Consider the following 23,730-nt stretch of genomic DNA (forward strand, 5'->3'; position numbering starts at 1 on the left):
CGAGGCCAATCTCGCTTTAGGATTGGGCCGTGCTAATGGACCGGGGTGGGCGACAGCCAACAGGAGAGTAATCTGCCGTCCTAAAGAGGAGCTGGAGGCAGCTAAAAGGCGGAGCAGGCGACGCGTAACGAGCTTGAGGGAGTTGGCTTCGAATTAGGGAACGTGCACTTTGAGAGGTTCAGCTCCTCAGAATACATCGTTCCCTTTTTTGGGAGGCGTCTTTGTGCTCACCACACCCGCGGAAGATGTACCTGTTTTATATTTCTTCTTCCACCCTTCCTCCCTCTCCTCAAGACTCTTTCTTTGGGTCAAATTATGCTGAACCTCCCTCTTTCCCTCAGAACAGACCTTATTAATCTATCTGACACTTCATTCCTTCCCTGCTGATTGTTGGCCTCCTCAACAGACCTTTATATTTTGGTGTCTGATCCTTCTCCCCCCTCTTCTCGGGAAAGGACCTGCATTTATATAGTTCTAATCATCTAAACCCTCCCTCTTCTCACAGACTGCTGTTTTATATTTAGTGTCTTAACCCCTCCCCTCTTCCTCCACAGACCTCGTCTTATATTAGTGTCTGAACCCCCTCTCTTCCTCAAACTGTCTTGTTTATATTAGTGTCTAAACCCTCCCTCTTCCTCACAGAACCTCAGGTGTTTAAATATTGTGTGAAACCGTCCCCACCCTCTTCCTCACAGACGCTTTTTATATTAATGTCTAGAACCCCCTCCTTTTTCCTCAGCGACTGCGTTTATATTAGTGGTCTGCAACCTACCTCTTCCTCACAGACTGCTTGTTATATTAGTGTCTGGAAACCCCCCCTCTTTCCAACGACTGCTGTTTATATTTATGGGTCTGAATCTCCCCCCTCTCCTCACAGACTGTTTGTTTATAATTAGTGCTGAACCCCCCCTTTTCCTCACAGACCTGTTTTATTAGTGTCTGAAACCCTGCCTCCTCTTCCTCACAGACTTGGGAAGGCTGTTAATATTAGTGTCTAATCCTCCCTCTTCCTCACAGACTGCTGTTTATGATTAGTGTCTGGATAACCTCCTCCCTCGTTCCTCAAAGACGCATTTTATGAATTAGTTCTGAACTCTTTCTCCCTTATCCTCACAGATCTGCTGTTGTATATTAGTTTCTGAAATCCTCCCCCTCCTTCCTCAAGAGACTGCTTTTATATTAGTGTCTGACCCCACCCCCCTCTTCCTCACAGACTCTTTTATTGCTGGAACGCCCTACCACCTCCCGCCTGCTGTTCGGGCAGGACCGCGGTTATATTCAGTTCTAAATCAGTCCCCCCTCTTGCCTCAAACGGGTTTTATTAGTTTCTGAATTCCCCCCTCAGCCTTCTCTTCTCTCTGCATTCCCATGGGACCTGCTAGTTTAAAAATGAACTTATTGGTTGCTTTGGAATAAACCCTTTAAGCCTCGTTCCACCCAGCTCCCTCCCTCCTCCACAGATCGGCGTGGTTTATATTCATGGAGGTTGTCTGAGTCCTTTCCTCCTCCCTCTTCTCGTCGCTGTTGCTGTGTCCACTACAGCGCCACTCTTCTGGGAAAGCGCTTTACAACTAAGATGTTGGACATGTGCTGCTTATAGACAGCTCCACTCTTTGGGAGGCCTTTCCACTGAGATTGTTTGGAACATTGTTGTATAAACAGCCGTCCACTCTTTTGGGATGGCTTTCACTAGATGTTGGAACAGTTGCCTGATAAGCTCCTTTTTGGGACAGGGCTTTCCACTAATGTTGGGATACTTGCTGGCTACTACAGCCTCCAGCTGCTGGGTTTAAATTATTTGGGTCTGAACTTCCTCACTCTGGGAGCTTCTATTAGTTCTGAACCCATCCCACAGATTTGGACTGCTGGTTATTTAGTGTTAACCCTTCCCTCTTCTACAACGCTGTTTATATTATGGTCTGAACCCTCCCTCTTCCTCACAGACTGCTGTTTTTATTAGTGTTGAACCCTCCTCTTCCTCACAGACTGCTGTTTATATTAGTGTCTGAACCCCCTCTTCCTCACAGACTGCTGTTAATTAGTGTCTGATCCTCCCCCTCTTCCTCAAAGACTGCATTTATATTAGTGTCTGAATCATCCCCCCTCTTCCTCACAGGACTGTGGTTATATTAGTGTCTGAATCTCCTCCCCTCTTCCTCTCAGACTGGCAGTTTATATTATGTCTGAACCCCCCTCTTCCTACAGACTGCTGTTTATATTAGTGTCTGAACCCTTCCTCTCCTCACAGACTGCAGTTAAATTAGTGTCTGAACCCTCCCACTCCGCACAGACTGCTGTTTATATTAGTGTCTGAACCCCCCTCTTCCTCACAACTGCGGTTTATATTTGTTCTGAACCCTCTCTTCCACAGACTGGTTTAATTTGTGCTGACTCCCTCTCTCACTACGCTGTTTTATTAGTGTCTGAACCCTCCCTCTTCCTCACAGACTGCTATTATATATGTCTGAACCTCCCTTTCCTCCACAGACTGCTGTTATATTAGTGTCTGATCCTCCCCCTCTTCCTCAAAGACTGGCTTTATATTAGTGTCTGAATCACCCCCCTCTTCCTCACAGACTGTGTTATATATAAGTGTCTGAATCCTCTCCCCTCTTCCTCTCAGACTGCAGTTTATATTAGTGTCATGAACCCCCCTCTTCCTCACAGACTGCTGTTTATATTAGTGTCTGAACCTTCCCTCTTCCTCCAGAACTGCATTTATATTAGTGTCTGAATCCTCCCCCCTCTTCCTCACAGACTGCTGTTTATATTATGTCTGAACCCCCCCTCTTCTCACAGACTGCGGTTAATATTGTCGTCTGAATCCCCTCCTCTTCCTCACAGACTGCTGTTTATAATTTTGTCTGACTCCTCCCTCTTCCTCACAGACTGCTGTTTATTTAGTGTCTGAATCCTCCCCCCTCTTCCTCACAGACTGCGTTTATATTAGTGTCTGAACCTCCCCTCTTCCTCACAGACTGCGGTATATTGTGTTCTGAATCCTCCCTCTTCCTCACAGACTGCTGTTTATATAGTGTCTGAATCCTCCTCCCTCTCCTTCCCTCAGACTGCTGTTATAACAGCTTGTTTTAGGCTGAATCCTCTCTCTCCCTCTTCCTCACAGACTGCGGTTTATATAGTGTCTGAATCCCCCCTCCCCTCTCTCACAGACTGCTGGTTTATATTATGTCTGAATCCTCCCCCCTCTTCCTCACAGACTGCTTTTAATTAGTGTCTGAATCTCCTCCCCTCTTCCTCACAGACTGCGTTGATATTAGTGTCTGCATCCTCTCCCCTCTTCCTCACAGACTGCTGTTTATATTAGTGTCTGAATCCTCCCCCCCTCTTCCTCACAGACTGCGGTTTATATTAGTGTCTGAATCCTCCCCACCTCTTCCTCACAGACTGCGGTTGATATTAGTGTCTGAATTTCCCCCCCTCTTCCTCCAGACGGTCATGGTGTCTCTCGAGGGCCTGACCAAGGTGGTGGACCCTTCCCAGCTGACGTCAGACTTCGAGGGCAGCCTGGAGTACGACCACGACGAGTGGATCGATGTGCGCGTGGCCTTCGAGGACTTCGCCGGCGATGCCGCCCGGGCTTTGGCACGGCTGGAGGAGCTGCAGGAGACCCTGGCGCAGCGTGACCTTCCGCGCGACCTGGAGGGAGCACGACGCCTTATGGAGGAACACGCCTCGCTCAAGAAGAGGGCCACCAAGGCCTCGGTGGAGGAGTTGGACACACAGGGACGCAGGCTGCTTCAGAGGCTGCAGCAGGGCAGTGTCACCCCTGGAGGCTACACTAACCGTGGCGGTGGGGGAACGGATGCTAACGATGGGCTCACAGGCCACCCAGATGCCCACAACCTGGTGCCCAAAGTGAGTGCTCTGCTGGACAAGCTGCATGGCACACGCCAGCACCTGCAGCAGCTGTGGCACATGCGCAAGCTGAAACTGGACCAGTGCTTCCAGCTGCGGCTGTTTGAGCAGGATGCAGAGAAGGTATGTTATGAACTAACTACACACTACTTTCACTTTTGTGTTAATAGAACAAGGCTTGTTTCTATTCAAAGGAATCACATTCTAGTCCATATCTCTCATGCTAGCATTAATAACTAGAAAAAAAGCATCCCGAGCTCACCAGTGAAGTCTGGATTTGCACTGAGAATATTACTTCATAACAAACAGAATGGGATAAGTAGCTGCAGGAGTAATGGTGCTTGTTTGCAGTATACTGTAATGGCCCATTGCCTGTCAGTGTGCATAGATCCAGCTACAGTTATATGGATGTCATGCAGCTATCAGCCAGATGGTGATCTGATGCCTCCCTGCTGTGGAAACAGACGTGTTTGTCAGTTAGTCAGAGCAAAGCATTAATTACATCTCCCCACCACCACCTCCTCTTCCTCCTATTCCTACACCACCACCTCATCCTCTTCCTCTTCCTCCCCAGGCATGTCATTATTGTCCCCGGTTATTAAAGCATGTCTCAGAGGTCAAGTTGAAATGGTAGCTGTCACGCTGAGGTTTCTTGTCATGCTAGCTAGAGGTCAATCCAGGGTGATACGAACCTCGACCAGCTGTCTGGCGTTCCCAGTGGCAACATCACGAGTCTAGGCAGTATGACAACATGACACTAGGGTCAGGCTGACACACAGTTCAATACAGTGGATTGGAGTCATTCCATCTGCCTTCCTGAGTGTCCAAACATCCATGTCATCAGCCTTTAGCCCCGCCCCCCTCTCTCTCTCACCCCTCCAGAGCTGTAAGATTCAGTACCTGCTAATAGAGATCTTCTTCTGTGTTTGTGTGCCTGCCTGCCTGCCTGCCTGCCTGCCTGCCTGCCTGCGTGTTTGTGTGCCCATGGCTGTGTGTGTCGCACCGTCCACAGATGTTTGACTGGATCGTGCACAACAAGGGCCTGTTCCTGACCAGCTACACAGAGATAGGAGGGAATCACCAGCATGCCGGGGAGCTGCAGACCCAGCACAACCACTTTGCCATGAACTGTATGGTAAGAATACACTCTTCTACTTTACTGATTGACTCAATGGTGTAACACAATGACCATAAACTACTGTACCCCTCAGCTTTGTGTTAAAATACATTGAACCTTATTGATAGTCATCTATAGCGTATTTATAGTCAACTATACCTTATTTATAGTCATCTATAACTTAATTATAGTCACCCCCCCTTAAAAGGGCCACATAATGGTGGGTTAAACTTAACAGTCCGCCCAGTACCTACCACATGCAGTGTGAGGTTGAGACAAGCCGTCCATCTCCTGCCTGGGTTTGTGTGTTTGTGTTTGTCTGTCTGTGTGTGTCTGTCTGTATGTGTGTGTGGTTGGTGTGTGTGTGTGTGTGTGTGTGTGTGTGTGTGTGTGTGTGTGTGTGTGTGTGTGTGTGTGTGTGTGTGTGTGTGTGGTGTGTGTGTGTGTGTGTGTGTGTGTGTGTGTGTGGTGTGTGTGCAACTGTCCTGACCCCTCCCTGGCTGCCTGCAGGGTTAAAGGCCCTAGCTGTGTTCTGTAGGGGAAGATGATAAATCACTCTTGGTCTCTCTGCCCTCTCTCCTCCTCCCTCCCTCTCTCCCTCCCTCCCTCCCCTCTCTCCCTCCCTCCCTCCCTCCACTCGTCCTTGCCCTCTCCAGCCCTGCCCTTTTGCTTGCGCCTGGCTGTCAGTAGTCAAGTACAGGCCCCTAGTTCCGGCCCCCATCTACTCTCTGCTGCTCATGGGGCTAACCAGGGAAAAATGAGGGCATGAATTGAAGCCCTAACTTTTTGTTGTACTGTATTTTGGGGATTCTCTAGATTTTCTTGAGCGGATGGTCTTGGGGCCGGAACATAAATACAAATAATTTCTAGACTACAAATTGACCGCAAGAAGCCCAAACAGATATAATTTTTGACGAAAACATAAACATTTCAAACCTTGCTTACATTTGTATATGATCACATCTCTCTATTATGCATGGAAATACTTGGGAACAGATTTCCTAATTTACATTCACTTGGAACAAATTTCCTGGTGTTTTTACAGTTTTTTATGTCTAACAATGAATTCAGGTTGCAGGGCGCCAGCTGGAGAACCTAGCTCTAGATTGTATGGTGGTCTAATACTGTAAAGTACACTTACACTAAGTACACTTACACTAAGTACACTTACACTCTATGACATTGTTTCCTTGGACATATTCCTCTATACCACCCCCCCATCCAGCATTGGGGAACATCCTGTACCTACCCCCTGTGCGCGCACCACATCTATTTCTATGCTGGAGGGAATTTTGCAGTTTTAAAGCAAATTTTCTTGCAATTCTATAGATTTTGCCATGTCTAATGTGTATTCATGTGATATTTGAGTGACAAAAAAATTACAACAATATCTATGGGTTAAAAAAACGAAATTCTAAAAACGTTGTCATGGGCTAGTTGATCTGGACATTTCTGACAAGTTATAAATAGCTCTAAGCTATGCACTGACTGACAAGACAAGAGGAACTCATGACGCACTACCCAATTTCCAAATTGCACCTTTTGCATTCTACTATTACAACTTTCAAGTGTAATTTTAAATCCGGACTGAGTTCCTCAAAAAAATATTTGTATTTATTTTTTCTGCTGACCCCTCGCCCAACAGTTTGGGAACCACTGCTCTATACAATTAAATGATCCTCTTATCATTTAGTATGATCTTGCTTGTAGAGGTTTATCGAGTTATTTTGTGCTGAGCCAGCCTAGCTTGTTTTGAGAAGCTGACAGACAGCCCCATTGAGGCAGAGGGATCACCCAGACCTAGACCCAGCCCTGGTCACAGTCACACAGGCATTATTGTGCATGACTTGGCCATCAGTGTGCAATGTCAACAACAGGCAGGGGGACTCTGGAACAGGCACTGATGCCCCCTTTTCCCCAGGATGCCATGCTTCCTGTTGACTAGAAAGACTATGTGACTGCCTGGATCATATTTGGGAGGTAGAGCTAGTTGCTGATGATGATACAGTGAGGGTAAATATGTGCGTGTGTTTGAAAGGGAAGATTATCACAATGAAAGCATAATGGCCAGCAGCAGTAGTAATCACAATGTGTTAATGTGTTCACTGTTGTGATAAATCTGCTTTTTGCCACCTTGAGTAAATATCCCAATATCTCCGATTCCCCAGCTAGACGAGAGTTCAGCCATTTAGGCTGGGGCTGATGATCATCTATGATTATGTCATTTGTAATATGCAAATGAAAAGTATGGAGATGTGATGGTAGTCTGCCCCCTATGGTGTTGTTGTAACATTACACTCTATGGTTCCACTTTGGGGAGGAACGTGCCCTTGACTATTGACAGAAATTCAAAACCAGTTCAATAGAAAAGCAGATGGCCATCCGATAGCGACAGAATGGAAGCCTGTTTGAAACACATAATGGAAGTGGTAATGCTAGAATGGACACGTGATGTCATTGTGGCCTAGTCTCCTAGTGTCTCCTCTCTGTGTGAATATTAGAACAAGGTAAATATTAAATAAAAATAGACTTTCTGTCGTGTTCCTTATTTTGGAGAATGCTAGCCAGTAACCCCAGGTGCTTCCTGTTCAAGACATTCTCCCCCCTCACCCTCTCAGAGTCTATGAGCCTAGATATGTGTCCCAAATGGCACCATATTCCCTAAATAGTGCACCACTTTTGACTAGAGCCATATGGACCCAGGTCAAAAGTAGTGCACTATATAGGGAATAGGGTGCCATTTGGGACTTAGACTTGGGTTATTGGCATATGCCAAGTCCTCCATTACTGTGTCAGTCTCATTGATTAGTTCTTCCTGTTCCATCCTGATCCTATCTCCTATCTGTAATGTTGCCTGTTTGTTTACACCAAAAACAAAATGGAAACACTATCATTATCATGTTCACGTGTCGGACCAGTCCCTTTGGCGTAGACAAATAACTCTTGATTGCATTTGTTTTGAATTCCCCAAGTCTGGGATGTGGAGATGGAAAGCGGCTACACTTCATATCTTTGCCATGCAAAAATGGGCTTTGTGTCAGTATTTTCCTCTGTGGAGTGGACCCTCCCTGCTCTAAGTGCTCAGTATGTGTGATGCTTGAGAGACAGAGGAAGGTTCTGTGGTATGCTGCTGTGTGGGTAAGCCTTGGTGGTGTATGTAATGTCATCAGTCAATGGATACTATGCAGAGGCCTGGCCCAGTGTTTACTCCCTTTAACCCGGGTCCTCCAGGAGTTTTACATTAGGCCTGCCCTTTGTCTAGCTCCCCCTGGCTAAGATACCATGCTGCTTGTCGTTTACATCCAGGAACGAAGAAGACATGTAGTGAAGAGAGGCTGTTATTTAGCCTCACATTTTAATGCTTCACAGATGTCGTCGGAGTCAAAGGCGTTTGTCGTTTTTCAGGAGGGCAGATGACTTTATCTAGCCCAGCCCTGTGTGTGTCCGTTCTGTCTGTCCGTATGTCTGTCTGTTTGTCCGCGTGTGGTGTTCTCAACTCTCATCAGTTTAAAAAGTGTTTGCAGACAGACAGAGATGTTGAACATTGGTCCATTGATGTTCCCCTGCTATGGATTAGTATAATGAGGATTCACCCACCTCTGTTTCAGAGCACAATGCGGTGTTGTGTGATTCATTAAAGCCTCTCATTTACATAAAAGGGGTAATTGAATGCTAACAGTCCTGCATGTAAAACTGAATAATTAATTTTAGTTTGCTGATCTATGTCTATCTTGTCACAACAGCTTTTAAAGGGACATCGTGTTGTTTTTTTGTTGTTTTGGTTTTAGTGTGTGAGTGGTAGGATAACGCTGACAGCGTCAGGGAGGGTATCGATCCCTAACCGACAGATGCTAATTACCCAGCATGCCGTAGATCTCTACAGCAGGCAGCGAGAGCTCATCAACTGTGTGTGTYTGTCTACAGCTGGCAGCYAGAGCTCGTCTCCCATAAACACCTCATTAAACCATTGGGATAACGTTGTAGCTCTGACCACATGAAAGAGGAAGCCTACTAAAAGTGCTTCTCAAACAGGGGAAGCTTGGCCATTGTTGAGCTGTACTTGATCCAATAGYACTCGAAAGTAATGACCACTGTTTTAGTACAACACAGCCTGTGTGTGACTGTACCATTAACTAGATCCCCCTATTCACTTTTCTTTGGATTGGAAGTTACTACAATCAAACCCATCCAAAGTGTAACGTTTTGAGCTGAGCAGCAGGCAGTGAGCGGTGTAGCGTTAAGCTCTGTGATATGGGTGATAAAGGAGAGGGAGAAACTCATGACCCATGACTGAACCTCTTTCTGTATGGGTGGATCTCTTGCTATGCCCTCCCTTATCCGCACCTTCCATCCCCTTCTCTGTCCCCATCCAGCCACACACAGTGCTGGGGGCGTCCGTCGGGGCTGGCTGGGGCTGGCTGAGTGGAAGCATGTGGACATGTGGTCAGACTAGAGGGACTTCCTCCTCTCCCACGGGTGTAGCCCCTCCACTCGGCTCGCTACGCTTCACAGGATAACTAACATCAGCTGCCTGCTGCACACTCACCGTCACTTCCTTAATCTTTTGATTGGCTGCGTTTGTTGGTTCAGCAGTTGGGTGACCATTTTGAAATGTTGTAACATGTAATTTACCATGAATCTCAAGTGTTTTTTTACTTCACTGAAAATGCTCAATATTCTTTTATTTTGACTTCACTGATATTCTCAATTCTGGACACATTTTTGGCGTGACCATTCTATGTATTTTCTCGACAGGATGCAGCTTTATTTGGTTTCACAATACAGGCACTTAGCACTGTGGTAATAGTCCCCTTATTGGCTGTTTCCAGTTGACAGTTTACCTCCCCTCTGTTCACTGTAACATAAGAGAGTAGAGGCCAAGGCTAGCTGGTGTTTTTGTTTGGACTGGAGTGGTTCTGTTCTCTTCTCAGTGAGTAATAGTCTCTCTGGGTTTTTGTGTTTGATTTGGACTTGGTTGAGTGTGTGTGCTACAGTAGATTGTGTGTGTGTGGTGGTGTGTGTGTTGTGTGTGTGTGTTGTGGTGTGTGTTGTGGTGTGTGTGTGTGTGTGTGTGTGTGTGTGTGTGTGTGTGTGTGTGTGTGTGTGTGTGGTGTGTGTGTGTGTGTGTGTGTGTGTGTGTGTACAGTAGGTTGTGTTGTGTGTGTTCTGTGTTAACTTCTCACGGGCTCCCAAGCCCTTACTATTGATGTAGGCCCTTCCTGGTGCACGGGTCTGTAGCCATGGCCCACCCTGTGCTGATCTATGTCTTTCTAACCCTCCCTCTCTGTCTGTCTCCCTCCATTTAGGTATGCCGGTCTGTCTGTGTCTCCTTCTCTCCCTGTCTCTGTCTGTCTTTATGCTTGTCCGTCTCCACCCCTCTCTGTCTCCCTCCTCCCTTCCTGTCTGTGACTCCCTCCCTGTCGCCCTCCCTTTCTGTCTGTCTGTCACCTTGTTTGTCTGTCTCCCTCCCTTTCAGTCTCCTTCCCGCTCTATCTCTGTCTATATAATTATTGGTAACACTTTACTCCCCTCTCCTCACAGAATATCTGTCATGTCCCCTCCCTCTCCTTATAGAATATCTATGTAACTATTAACCTTGCCATGTCTTCTCCACTCTTACAGAATATCTAATATGTCTCCTCCACTCTCCTTCCAGAATGTCTATGTAAATATCAACCGCATCATGTCTGTGGGGAACCGGCTGTTGGAGTCTGGTCACTACGCGTCGCAGCAGATCCAGCAGATCTCAGGTCAGTTGGAGCAGGAGTGGAAGGCCTTCGCTGCTGCCCTGGACGAACGCTCCACCCTACTGGAGATGTCTGCTGCCTTCCACTTGAAGGTTGACCAGGTGAGGAGGAAGCACACACACATACACACACACACACAACAACAACACTCGCACACACACATTTTCCAGATTGAACAGAAAAGGACCAAAACACTCTACTACCTGTTCCAGCGCTGTGCTCCTACAGAGACCCACACTCTTGTTATTTTCCTCTCTCTTTACCTCTCTCTGCCTCGTTTTACTCCCCCTCCTCTCTCTGTCTTTTCTTCCTGTCTGTCTGTCTGTCTGTCTTTCTCCTCCTCCCTCTCTCCGTAACCTCTCTGCCTTCTTCTCTCTTCACCTCTATTGTAGTGCATGAGGTCAGGTTGAAACCAGATGTCCAGAGTAGCAGGGTGGGCGGTATTGTTATAGACTACAGGTTTGTGTACCCTACTATCCCCAAGGATTTGAAGCTACTCCATGGATTGAATCTTACCCTGCTTTGGTAGAGGCCCATGTTATATATGGACTTAGTTGTTGTCATATGTTTTCCAACAAACTGATTCAAGTGGAGGTGTCGTCTCTACTGTTTGGTTGTTTGCGGTTGGCATGTGAAGCTAAGTTTCAGTGCTGTGTGTGTCTGTGTTTGTTTACCATGGTTCTAGTGAAGCTGTGGTAAACTGAAACCTCTCTGTCAGTCTGGAGACAAAAGGGGGATGATTGAGGAGAAACACAAAGAGAGAGAGACGCACTGAAAAAATGAAATGAGATGATGCCTTTGACTTTTATCTCCGCTCTCTTCATCCCTCCATTTCTAGAATAATCACTTGTTTTGTATCATTATTCTCCTGAAGTGCCTCTACTTTCTGTTCTACTTTCCTCTCCTCCTCTCCCTGGCCAGCTCCCACAGGAACAMATGAAAATAGTTCCTATCTCTTAATGGCATTGTAGTATGCTGCTGGGATAATGCAGAGCTAATAATAATGCTAGCTCGGGCTGCCTGCAAGGCAATGTGTTGCTTTCATCCCCTGCCATGAATGTGTAATTTACTGATTTACTAAACAGACAGACAGGCAGACAGAAAGGGAGGCAGAGGGAGGGTTAGAAAGACAGAGACAGACACGAGGACAAGTATAAGTATTTTTCATTGCCTGTTTTTGATCTGTACACGTTTGAGTATTTTAGAACAAGAGTGTTTTTGTGTGCACTAGTTACCGTGGTTGGATGATTGCACATACAAATGCTGTGGTACATTTAGGTAGTCATGACGTTATTTAACCCTTCTAAAATAGAAAAGTGTTCAAGTAGTGGAACTAATGTGCCTGTTTAGAATTAGCATAATATACCTTTAACCTGCTATTGGTTTTGATCTCTTTACTTTCTGTACCACACACCACCATGCACACACCCCCTTCTCATTACCATTATAATGTGTGATCATGTGTGTGTGTGTGTGTGTCTCCTCCAGTACATGGGTAATGTGGAGCCGTGGTGTAAGGCGTGTGGAGAAGGAGACCTGCCCTCTGAGCTACAGGACTTGGAGGACACCATCCACCATCACACAGGACTCTATGAGCACATCACCACTGCCTACTCTGAGGTACTATGGGGCCTGCAGTCACTACACATTCTYGTGCCCAGTGCTCATGTACTGAAGGGATTAGTCGGTGATTAGCACTTTTTGTGTCGTCYTGCTTTAAAGTAAAATAAATAGCATCTGCAACATGCACTAAAGWAATCCTGCATAATTCCGATTCAGTTGTGTTTTCAAAGTTCATTGTCAACCTTTTCCCCACCTCACCTGGGATCTCTCCTATCTTCTCCTTTCCTCGCCAGGTGAGCCAAGACGGGAAGTCCCTATTGGACAAGCTGCAGCGGCCCCTGACCCCGGGCAGRGCTGATTCGCTGACGGCCTCGGCCAACTACTCCAAGGCGGTGCACCACGTGCTGGACATCATCCACGAGGTGCTGCACCACCAGAGACAACTGGAAAACATCTGGCAACACCGCAAGGTCCGGCTGCACCAGCGCCTGCAGCTCTGTGTCTTCCAACAGGACGTCCAGCAGGTACACACACTTAAGGAAGACGCAGGCACACACACACACAACGACACACACACACACTCACACCTCACACACACAATGACACAAACACACACTCAAACACATAAACACAAACAAACACACAGAATACATAATACACAGATACTTTACCATCATTGTCAGAGACCACTATACTTATTGTACAGTGTTTTATTCATCTAAAACCTGATTTTCATGCATGTTCAAAACTAAAGAGAACTGTGTTGTAATTTTGCGGGGTACATATATCCATCTCCACTTTCTTCAAAGCTTTTTCAGTGGCTCCTGGGGTTTCTGAGTGAAAACGTATCTGTGTGAGTAGCTGACAGACCCTTGTGATTAGGACTGAGCTGGTTTGTACTTTTCTGTGCCCTGTGGACATGCTCGCTATTCTCTGTATCTCTCTCTGTATCTCTCGCTCTCTCTCCTGCTCTCTCTCTCTCTGTTTCTCTCTCTCTCTCCTGATACGTACTAGTTGCCATGGTAATCCAATTTACTGCCACGTAATGTGTTGCGTGTTCCATATGTCCCATAGAATGATGCGCTCGAAGAGGAGAGACCTTGAAAAACCCACTATCAAAATCCTGTTTATTCTTCTGTTCAGCAATAATAGTGAGATGAAGCAACCATCCACCCATCTGTTCAATAAATAATAAGGCCGTTATTAACTGAGATATATTATCACAGTCCATAGAAAGGCTTAAACGTTGGTCTGTAGTGGATTATGGATTTCTTCATCCATGTTTCCTTATTAAAAGTGCCAGGTTGTGTCCCAAATGACACCCTATTCCGTATATAGTGCACTACTTTTGACCAAAAGTTATGGACTAGGAATAGGGGACCGTTTGAGACGCAGGCCCAGACTTGGCACAGTGATGCAGAGCAGAGGGTAGAGGGTGGGTCTGAACTGGGAAGGCATTATGTTATGGCAGTAGCCTTAGACAGAACAGGGCCATCTATAGAGCTGTCCCAGACACAGTGTGTCAAGCTAAAAGTCCCAAAGCTCCCCCTTGTGGCGCAGCACATAAGATCAGTGCATACAGTACATACCAATAATATCCCTGTTCATAGGCTAGTAGTCACCACACCTGGGTTCAACTAGTATCTGTTTTCTTGCAAATGCTTCACGCATTTAATTGAGCCTGCATGGAGTGCTGGGTTTGTACTTTTGGGACATGCCTATTTAATTGGTTCCAATCTAGCCCGGCAGGCTCAATCAAACGCTCAACATATCTGATTCCAAGTAGCGACTATCCAAAGGCCTATCACTGTACACAGGTGTTGTCATCGAGCATGTGTTACATCACTCTAGTGTCCTTATAACAGCCTTTATTAGACAAGGGCTTCTGGGCAAAACCCTCTCTATACAGGTGTTCAGTCTCTCATCTCTCGCCCCTGTGTGTGTTGTGTTGTGTTGTGTGTGGTGTGTGTGTGTGTGGTGTTGTGTGTGTGTGTGTGTGTGTGTGTGTGTGTGTGTGTGTGTGTGTGTGTGTGTGTGTGTGTGTGTGTGCAGGTGCTGGACTGGATAGAGAACCATGGTGAAGCCTTCCTCAGTAAGCATACCGGAGTGGGGAAGTCCCTACACAGAGCTCGGGCCTTGCAGAAGAGACACGAGGACTTTGAGGAGGTGGCCCAGGTGAGCTGGGACAACACAACACACAAGAAAAAATAGTATTATATTTTGTGAACTTATTCATTTATATGTTATTAGCCCATATGCTCACATCATAATTACCTTCGTAATGTGGCAGTCCGCATAATGTCTCGTCTAATGTCCCCCTGTCTAGAACACCTATACTAACGCTGACAAGCTGCTGGAGGCAGCAGAGCAGCTGGCCCAGACAGGAGAATGTGATCCAGAGGAGATTTATCAGGCAGCCCACCAGCTAGAGGACCGCATCCAGGACTTTGTACGTCGCGTGGAGCAACGTAAGGTCCTCCTGGACATGTCTGTGGCCTTCCATACTCACGTCAAAGAGGTACGAGCCTTGGTCCCCTTATAGGCTTATACAGTAGATCTGTACCTGTTGAAAAACTGTACTAATGAAAGTTATTGTTGTATTCGATCTACAGTATGTCTCTAGTCAGGGCTATAGCTCAGAGTCTACTAAATTGCATGAATCTGAGTGTGAAATGACTTTAAACCCTTTTAACTATTAAAGAAAGTTGTGTGTATTGAGACCTGCCAGCTAGCTGCTGTAATATTGATACCCCTCTGGAGGTGGTAATGACATCTGGTGTAGATGTTCTCATGGTAGGGCTGTGAGAGGGTTCTCCACTGCTCACCCTGAGGAAAGTTTAAGTTCAACCTTTAAAGGAGTTCAACCTCGTCCCTCGTCCCTCGTCCCTCGTCCCTCGTCCCAGCCCAGTTAGTGTTGTGAAAGAGATGCCAGCCAGCTAAGGTAATAAGAGGTTTGATACAGGAGTTTAGTGGCATGAAGAATGTATAATATTAGTACTGCCACACAACACACCGCCCACACACTGAAGAGTGGAAGTGTGAGTGTGTGTGCGTGCGTGCGTGCATTATGTTGTATTTATACAACGGTTGGGTCTAATCCTGAATGCTGATTGGTTAAAACCGCATTCCAGCCTGTGTCTATTCCATAAATTAGCACCGGCTAAATCTATGACGTTAAAATGCATATTTACTCTGTTCCATCTGCATGCACAACACTGTCTCATCAGCCCAGCCCAGCTATTTATAAAAAGCATCTAGACATTATCTCACATTTCTTTTAGACTAGCATTTCGTTTTCAACAGAGGAGATTTGTATAAACCTTTCTGTATGCCTCTCCGACATTTGCAACTGTTACGGCTCTCGTTGGTGGTATGAAGAGTGGACCAAAGCGCAGCGTGGAAAGTGTTCATGATTKTTTTATTTCATAAATGAACTCTAAGGTCAGGGTGTGACAGCAACATTGTTTCAATATTCAAATTCAATCTCCAGCTCTCACATAGTAATGAATGGGTAGGGAGTCGAGAGTCGGGATAAGACAGACAGGCAGGCAGCTTTTTCAGCCAGTCGAAATCAAGAATCAGCATACATTTTATGGCTATATACAAAGAAATTTCAATAGAAACCAGGTCAAACAAAATGAAGTGCAGCTGGTTTTCAGTCTTTCCAGCTTCAGTTTGAAGGGATTGTGTTAGCTGTGTTGTTGGCTAGCTCCTCTGAACAACAGTGTCCTGACGAGAGAGCACATTTTCTATGCCAGGTGAAATCGCGCATCATTAGCTCATTGTTATGGATGTCTCCAAATAAATGTCACTAGAAAACAGCTTAAACAAATGCAAATCCAGCTACTTTGTTGTTATTCTGGCTGCACTGTTTGATGTGACTGTAAATTAGCCGTTATTGGCTAGCTAGCAAGCAAGGGATAAGAATGTTTTCAGCCAGTATGGCAATGGAACATTTAGAACCAACAACTGGGTCGCGTCCATGGATACAGAACAAAAAGACTTAATGACTGGGTCGCGTCTCTGCCATCCGAACCAATAGAACAAACGACCAGCAAGCTTGGGTAGCAACCCTAGATTTGTGTCGGGACTATATCTTGTGGAAGGATGAAATAGTATGAATAAATTCATCAAAATAACATTTTTAATTAAAATATGTAAATCATTATTTGAATATGTTGGTAAACCGTAATATAAAAGTGATAATGCCCCCAAAGCCGGTGTTTGGAGGATATATTGGCACGGTTTGCCGGCACTCTAACAACACCCCTGCCAATATATCCTCCAAACACCGGCTTCTCTGTCATCATCATCACAATGATGTGTGTGTCCTGTGACAGTGGATGTGCTGCCCAAAGTGACACGGACACATAGACGTATTTTCCTGAGCGTAACACACATCTCCAACAYCCTAAACACAGTGCCTCCCTCCCCCTCTACTACTCTCATCTACTAGACTGGAGCCTAGAGCTATTGCCACAATTTAAGAAGCTGTTCTGTTTCTGAAATGCCTTCTATTCAAAGCTGTAATTTGTCATGCCTTTATTTGTGGTGAAGATTACATGTGTGTTGTGTTTGAAAGGTTTCCCTTGTAAGAAGGCAGACCCTTGGAATGAGTGTTTCTCAGTTTTACCTATAGAGGTGGTGCTTCACTATAGTCTCCTCAAAACAACATGAAGCTTTTATGAGAAAGTTAACTTGCAGTATGTGTTGTTTCAATCCATGTCATTGGTTTAGGCATTAACGAACAGCATTAACCTTTCTGTAAAGGTTCTGAGCCAGTGCGCTGTACTTTACTCTGTGAGATGACATTGATATCATCTTTACAGTACATGACTSACACAGTGGTTGGTGGTGGCCTGATATTCATATTAATTCATCATTTATTTTATACGTCCATATGGTGTAATAATACCCATCTGTTGTATAGAGGTGGTTGGATTAGGTCCAGTTCCAACTTTCCTCCTCTGTTCTTAGCCTGTGTTGTGTTGCCTGTCTTTGTGTGTTAATATGGAAAAATAGAGCTGTATGAACTGGAACAAAACACATTTTGGGTCTCAAATGTCATACTATTCCCTACATAGCACACTTTGAATTTTGAAAAGGGCCCTACGGGAGCTGGTCAAAAGTAATGCACTATATAGGGAATAGGGTGCCATTTGGGATGCATAGGAAAAAAGCAGTGGGTAGTAGATTGGGCAGGGAGYGTCCTACCTGCTGTTTCGGGTGCTTTAGTTTGGCCCACCCTGCCAATATAACCAGATGGTTAATCCTGCCACAATGACTCAATGCAGCTCCCTCCTTCACTCCTCTTTCTCTCCCTCTCTCCTCTCCTTTGTCCTTCTTTACCTGCCTCTCTGTGTGATAGCAGTCAGCTCCTTTACCTTTCTAGTGTGTTTGTAGCGTAACAAGTTACTCTCGTGTGATTGGCCGGCCGACCTCTTACTGTATTTCTGATTGGCCGCCTGGGCTGTCTGTCACTGTGTGCCCATGCAGCTGTGGACGTGGTTGGAGGAGCTGCAGAAGGAGCTGCTGGACGATGTGTATGCTGAGTCTGTGGAGGCGGTGCAGGACCTGATCAAACGCTTCGGCCAGCAGCAACAGACCACCCTGCAGGCCACTGTCAACGTCATCAAGGAGGGAGAGGACCTCATCCAGCAGCTCAGGTAGCTCACAGCGCACTCATCCTCCATCCTAAATCAATCCCTTTTAGCCCCTACCCGCCATAGAAATATGCTACCCCCTCTACTTTTGTAGATCTGAGCTAATTTACCAAGTAATAAAGGTAGTTTTGTGTTTATTTAGAACTGTTCAGCATTGTAGAGCAGTATCACTGTCCCCCTAGGCTGTATTTACCCTACCATAAAGAGGCAACAGAGGTGCATTTGAAGCTTCTAAGAGCATGCCGTCTAACACATAGTTAAACTCTGCTAGCTGTTCCACCACCTACAGTGTTACATGGCATTCYTGATATTGAAAGGAGTGTATTTAATGTGTTTGTTGACCTATCTAACCTCTGACTCTGGCCTCCACACAGGGACTCTGCTATCTCCAGTAACAAGACTCCCCACAACAGCTCCATGGCCCACATRCAGAGTGTCCTACAGCAGCTGGACGAGGCCCAGGCTCAGATGGAAGACCTGTTTCAGGAGAGGAAGATCAAACTGGAACTCTTCCTGCAGCTACGCATCTTCGAGAGGGACGCCATCGACGTAAGTGGCCCCCATGTCCATAAAGTTCAGATCGATCAATCTATCATGTCCTCTATTGCCCGTATCTGACCGGTGTCTTCTCCAGAGATTGAATGTTTCACAGTCAGTGTTTCTGTAGTAGTTTTATCTGATAGTGTAAGGCCTTCAGTCCCTGCTGAGAGACTCAAACTAGTATTTCTGCTGCTGCTGTTATTCTAATCTCTCTCTTTCCTGTTACACCATCAAAGGACTGAAGCAGTACAGTAGTTGATTAATGAACCTAGGTATTTGGTTGGATGACAAGTTGTCTTTTAAAGTTCATGTGGATAATCTTGTGACAAAGCTTAAATTGAAATTGGGTTTTTATTTTCGTAATAAGACTTGCTTCCCGCTTATGGCTAGAAAGAAGCTTGTTCAGGCCACTTTTCTCTCGGTCATTGATTATGGTGACTTTGTTGTATATGCATGCAACCTCCTCCATCGTACAGAGACTGGACTCTGTTTATCATGCATCCTTGCGCTTTAATACAAATGCCAAGTCACTCACCCATCATTGCACATTGTACCAAATGGTAGGTTGGACCTCACTTTATATGCGCAGAAAGATACATTTGAATGTGTTCATCTACAAAGCCCTTTTGGGTAAACTCTCTTTACCTCTGTAGTCTGGTCTCCTTCACCACCAGCAGTTACCATACCCGGTCTGCTAGGTGGTTGCTACTTAAAGTCCCCAGGACATTCACAGTATTAGGCAAGACTGCCTTTTCTTCTTGTGCACCAGACGCATGGAATAATCTACAATCCATGCTTCCTCTAGATATGTTAGTGCCACTGAATTAATTTAAAATATTGATGGGAGACTGTTACAGAGGACTGTAAATGCTTTTTTTAGGCTGGATCATGTTGTTGTATTGCATTGTTGTATGTTTTAATTCTGTAATGTATTGATTGTTGCTGCCTTCTTGGCCAGGTCTCCCTTGAAAAAGAGACTCTAGGTCTCAATGGGCTTTTCCTGGTTAAAAAAAGGTTAAATAAAACAAAATAATTAGTTAATTAATTAAGCATTAGCTACAGCAGCCTTTGACATTATAAAGCCTGGACCACTGATATTCATGAAGTAATCATTCCCCTTTCTGGAAAGTTATTGTACTGAGGTGATGACTCATTTAAGGCTGTGTGTGTGTGTGTGTGTGTGTGTGTGTGTGTGTGTGTGTGTGTGTGTGTGTGTGTGTGTGTGTGTGTGTGTGTGTGTGTGTGTGTGTGACTGCCTGGCAGCTACTGAATTGTGACATTACACCACAGTGTGAGATGGGCTGCATGTGCAGACTGGCAAGGGCAGTGTGTGCCAAGCACGGCTCAATATTTTACTGACTGAAGGTTTCCACTTGGGAGAGACGTGAGACATCTTTATGAGAAAATGAATAGGAATATGAATGCAATGTCATGTGATTTGTTGTAATGTCAACTGCACTGTAGTCTACTTAATGTGCCGAAAACGAAACGTCCTCCTTCTCTATCCAATGACCCTGTTATTGCAACACAACACCAACACTTCAGGTATGTGCATGCCTTGTTTCCCCTCTCACACACACACACCACACACACACACACACACACACACACACACAACACACACACCACACGACATCGCACCGGAATTGTTGGTGTTGTGTTGCAATAACAGGGTCATTGGATAGAGAAGGAGGACGTTTCGTTTTCTCTTATCACACAGACTAGTCACACTAGTCTGTGTGGTAAGAGACCACAGCCAGACTGGTACAGTATTTTCACCTCAGAGGTGCAGTACAGTAAAGCCTTCACATTAGCTGTGATCTGTGGGAGGGACAGAGCGGTATGTCAGTCAGTCAGTCAATATGACACAGGAGAGAGGGAGGGAGAGGTTGTTTTCCCTCCACTCCTCCTCTTCACATCCCCTGGACGCTGTTCCTTCTTGGCTCCCAATGAGGGGTTAGGCAGCAACATGCTGGTTCAGGTTCAGGTTTGAGGTGAGGCAGAGGCATGGCACACAGTGTCCTAGTCAGTCCCAGAGCAGGATTCCTGTCCTCACGGAGCCAGTCTCCTCTCCATGAGCCAGGAGGAGGGAAAGATGGTGTGTGTACTTAGACTCAGAGWGGGGTTTCTACTCTGCTTTGTGAGAGCAGCCCGGCCCGGTAAGTGGCTCCTGGGAAGGAGGGAACGTTAGAGAAGAGGAGAGTGGCAGGTGAAGAAAAGATGTTAGAAGAACTAAAGGCTTGTGATATTTATGGGAGCTTTGCCTCMCTGTCATTCAGCCTTCTGTAATGTGCTTATGAGTTAAGTGAATATGACTCATACAGAACAGTCAGAAAGACATTTTCAAGAGAGATTAGTGAGTTTGGGATTTTTGAAGTTGTAGCACTTTGGACTGGATCGTAATGTTTTGAGAAGGGTTTTTGATAGGGCTAGGAATTGCTAGGGAACTCAAGACACAATATTATCACAATACATATTATCACGATACTTAGGTGCCGATACGATATGTGTTGCGATTCTCACGATTCTATATGTATTGAGATTCGCTACTGTGATTTTATTGCGATTTGATGTTCCAAACATATTGCTCACCATATGTCTGCTGCAGAGGGACAAGAGAGAGAGCCATGAGAAAACAAGTTTTGATCAGTCATGGAAATAAAGGTGCTGAAAACAAATTGGCTTCCAATTTAAAAAGAAGGAGTTTTGGTGCAGGTACAGACAACTAGCACAAAAATAATATTGTCAAAACGACACGATACAATATATTGTCAAAAATAATAAACCGATATATAACTGTATCGAATTTCCCCATCACTAGTTTTTGAGCAGAAATAATGTTGGAAGCATAGATGTCTTTTGATGTTGTATGTACTTGTGTTTATATGGTTGTTAGTACATGCTTGCTGAATACTTTGTGTCCACAGAGCAACTATTACCTGTACATTACAATGCTGACATTACCTTTTGTTAGACTTCTTTCTCAAATCTTAAAGCAGTGTTTTCCTGGGGTTTCCTCAGACCTTTCTGTTATGACAGTTGTTGGCTGTTTGCCTTGTGCAAAGAATGGGCCGTTCTCAACCTCAGAAGGGCTGCTTTAGGCAGCCATGACTCTCTCTCATATTGTAAAAGCAAAAGAAGAACTGTTCTGTTATTGACTGAGGTGGTGTAGATCTCAGTATACAGCTTCTTGGATTATGAATTTACAAAGATATTTGTTTGATCGACAAGAATGACCGTTCAGGTCATTTACTATAGAGCTCTGTCGCATGTTTCAGTCATAAACCATCTCAAAGATAGACAGAAAATACTTCTGCCAAGGAACTACTATTACATGATGATAATCATGAGAAGCCAACAATCTACATCCTATATCTTCATAGGTCTATGTTTTGTTTATGTTAAAAACTGTTATCATACTATGTTGATCCAGTCATCAATTTGCTTAGGCTAGATGATTGCTAGGACTCGGATCGAGGATAAATGAAAAGGCTTGGTTTGCTGTTACATATCTCCAGGTTAGATACTTAACAGTGAAGAGCGATGGATTAGCATATGGATCATAGCTTGGAAGGGAGTTTGTGGAGTGTAATTACTACCGGGCGTTATAGTTCTGAGTTGTGACATGAAACAGTGAGAAGTGGGGTACACTACTTGAAGCCTCTGTAGCTGGCCCTTCGCATGGAAAGCAGCCATAGCTCAGTGAGTTAGAGCTAGCGCCTATAGCCTTAAGTCACATGGAACCCTCCCTCCACCTTCTCACTCACATGTTTCCGGCACAGAGGACAGTACAGTAACTAGATAATAAGTACAGTAGCTACGATACATACAGTACAGTACTAGATATATGTTAATGGTAATGCGTACAGTAGTATAATACCAGTACAGTACTAGATAATACAGTACAGTATAAATAATACCAAGGAGTACAGGTACTTAAGAAAAATTAAAATACAGGAGACAAAGGACTACTAGATAATACAGGACAGTACTAGATAATACGGTAAGCATGTACTAGATAATACCGGTACAGTACTAGATAATAAGTACACTGACTAGATTAATACAGGACAGTACTAGAATAATACAGTACAGTAGTAGGTAATACGGTACAAGTACTGAACTGTACTACGGATAACAGCCACATCCTATATCTTCATAGGTCTATGTTTTGTTTATGTTAAAAAAACTGTTATATACTAGTGTGATCCAGTCATCAATTTGCTTAGGCTAATGATGAATAAAGGTTGTTTGCTGTTACATTATCTCCAGGTTAAGATATAACAGTGAAGAGCGATGGATTAGCATATGGATCATAGCTGAAGGGAGTTTGTGGTTAATTACTACGCGTTATAGTCTCTGACTTGTAACATAAACAGTGAGAGTGTAACTAGCTAAGCCGCCTGTAGCCTGGCCCTTCCATGAAGCAGCCATACGCTCGTGAGTTAGAGTAGCCTATAGCCCTTATCACATGGAACCTCCCCTCACTTCTCACTCACATGTTCTCCCCAGAGGAACAGTAAAGTACTAGAATATACGGTACAGTACTAGATAATAACAGTAGCAGTATAGTACTAGTAACGTACTAATTAACAGTACAGTACTAGATAATACCGTACAGTGTAACTAGATAATCAGTGACAAGTACATAGATAAATACAGGAAGTACTAGATAATAGCAGGTACAGTACTAGATAATACCGGTAACAGTACTAGATAATAACAGTACACTACTAGATACAATACAGGACAGTCTAGAATAAGTATCAGTAGCAAGTACTAGGTAATACGAGTACAGTACTAGGATAATACGGTACAGTACAGATGATGAATACAGTATGCAGTACTAGATAATGACGAGATAACAGTACTAGATAATACAGTACAGTACTAGATAATACGTACAGTACTAGATAATAACAGGTAGCAGTACTAGATAATATCAGTAACAGTACTAGATAATACGGTACAGTACTAGATAATACGGTAGCAGTACTGAGATAATACAGAGTACTAGTAGTAGATAATACAGAGCAGTACTAGATAGATATAACAGTAACAGTAAACTAGATTATCGTACAGTACTAGATAATACGTTCAGTACAGGTACTAGATACAGTACAGTAAGTACAGATTAAGTACAGTACAGTACTAAATAATGACAGTACAGTAACTAGATAATACAGTAGACAGTACTAAGGAAATAATAGCGGTAACAGTACTG

General features: G+C 44.7%; 1 protein-coding gene across 1 annotated transcript in view; it reads left to right on the plus strand.

Annotated features, from left to right (window-relative positions):
- LOC111958640 (triple functional domain protein-like) overlaps window positions 1–23,730 on the plus strand; it is a 72,533-nt gene that overhangs the window by 6,056 nt on the left and 42,747 nt on the right. The window contains 9 exon segments of the mRNA XM_070437322.1: window positions 3,451–3,999; window positions 4,889–5,011; window positions 10,650–10,841; window positions 12,229–12,360; window positions 12,597–12,827; window positions 14,356–14,478; window positions 14,630–14,821; window positions 17,800–17,969; window positions 18,341–18,515. Coding sequence (XP_070293423.1) covers window positions 3,451–3,999; window positions 4,889–5,011; window positions 10,650–10,841; window positions 12,229–12,360; window positions 12,597–12,827; window positions 14,356–14,478; window positions 14,630–14,821; window positions 17,800–17,969; window positions 18,341–18,515 — 1,887 coding nt within the window.

Source organism: Salvelinus sp. IW2-2015, linkage group LG35, assembly GCF_002910315.2.
Source record: "Salvelinus sp. IW2-2015 linkage group LG35, ASM291031v2, whole genome shotgun sequence".
NCBI lineage: Eukaryota > Metazoa > Chordata > Actinopteri > Salmoniformes > Salmonidae > Salvelinus > Salvelinus sp. IW2-2015.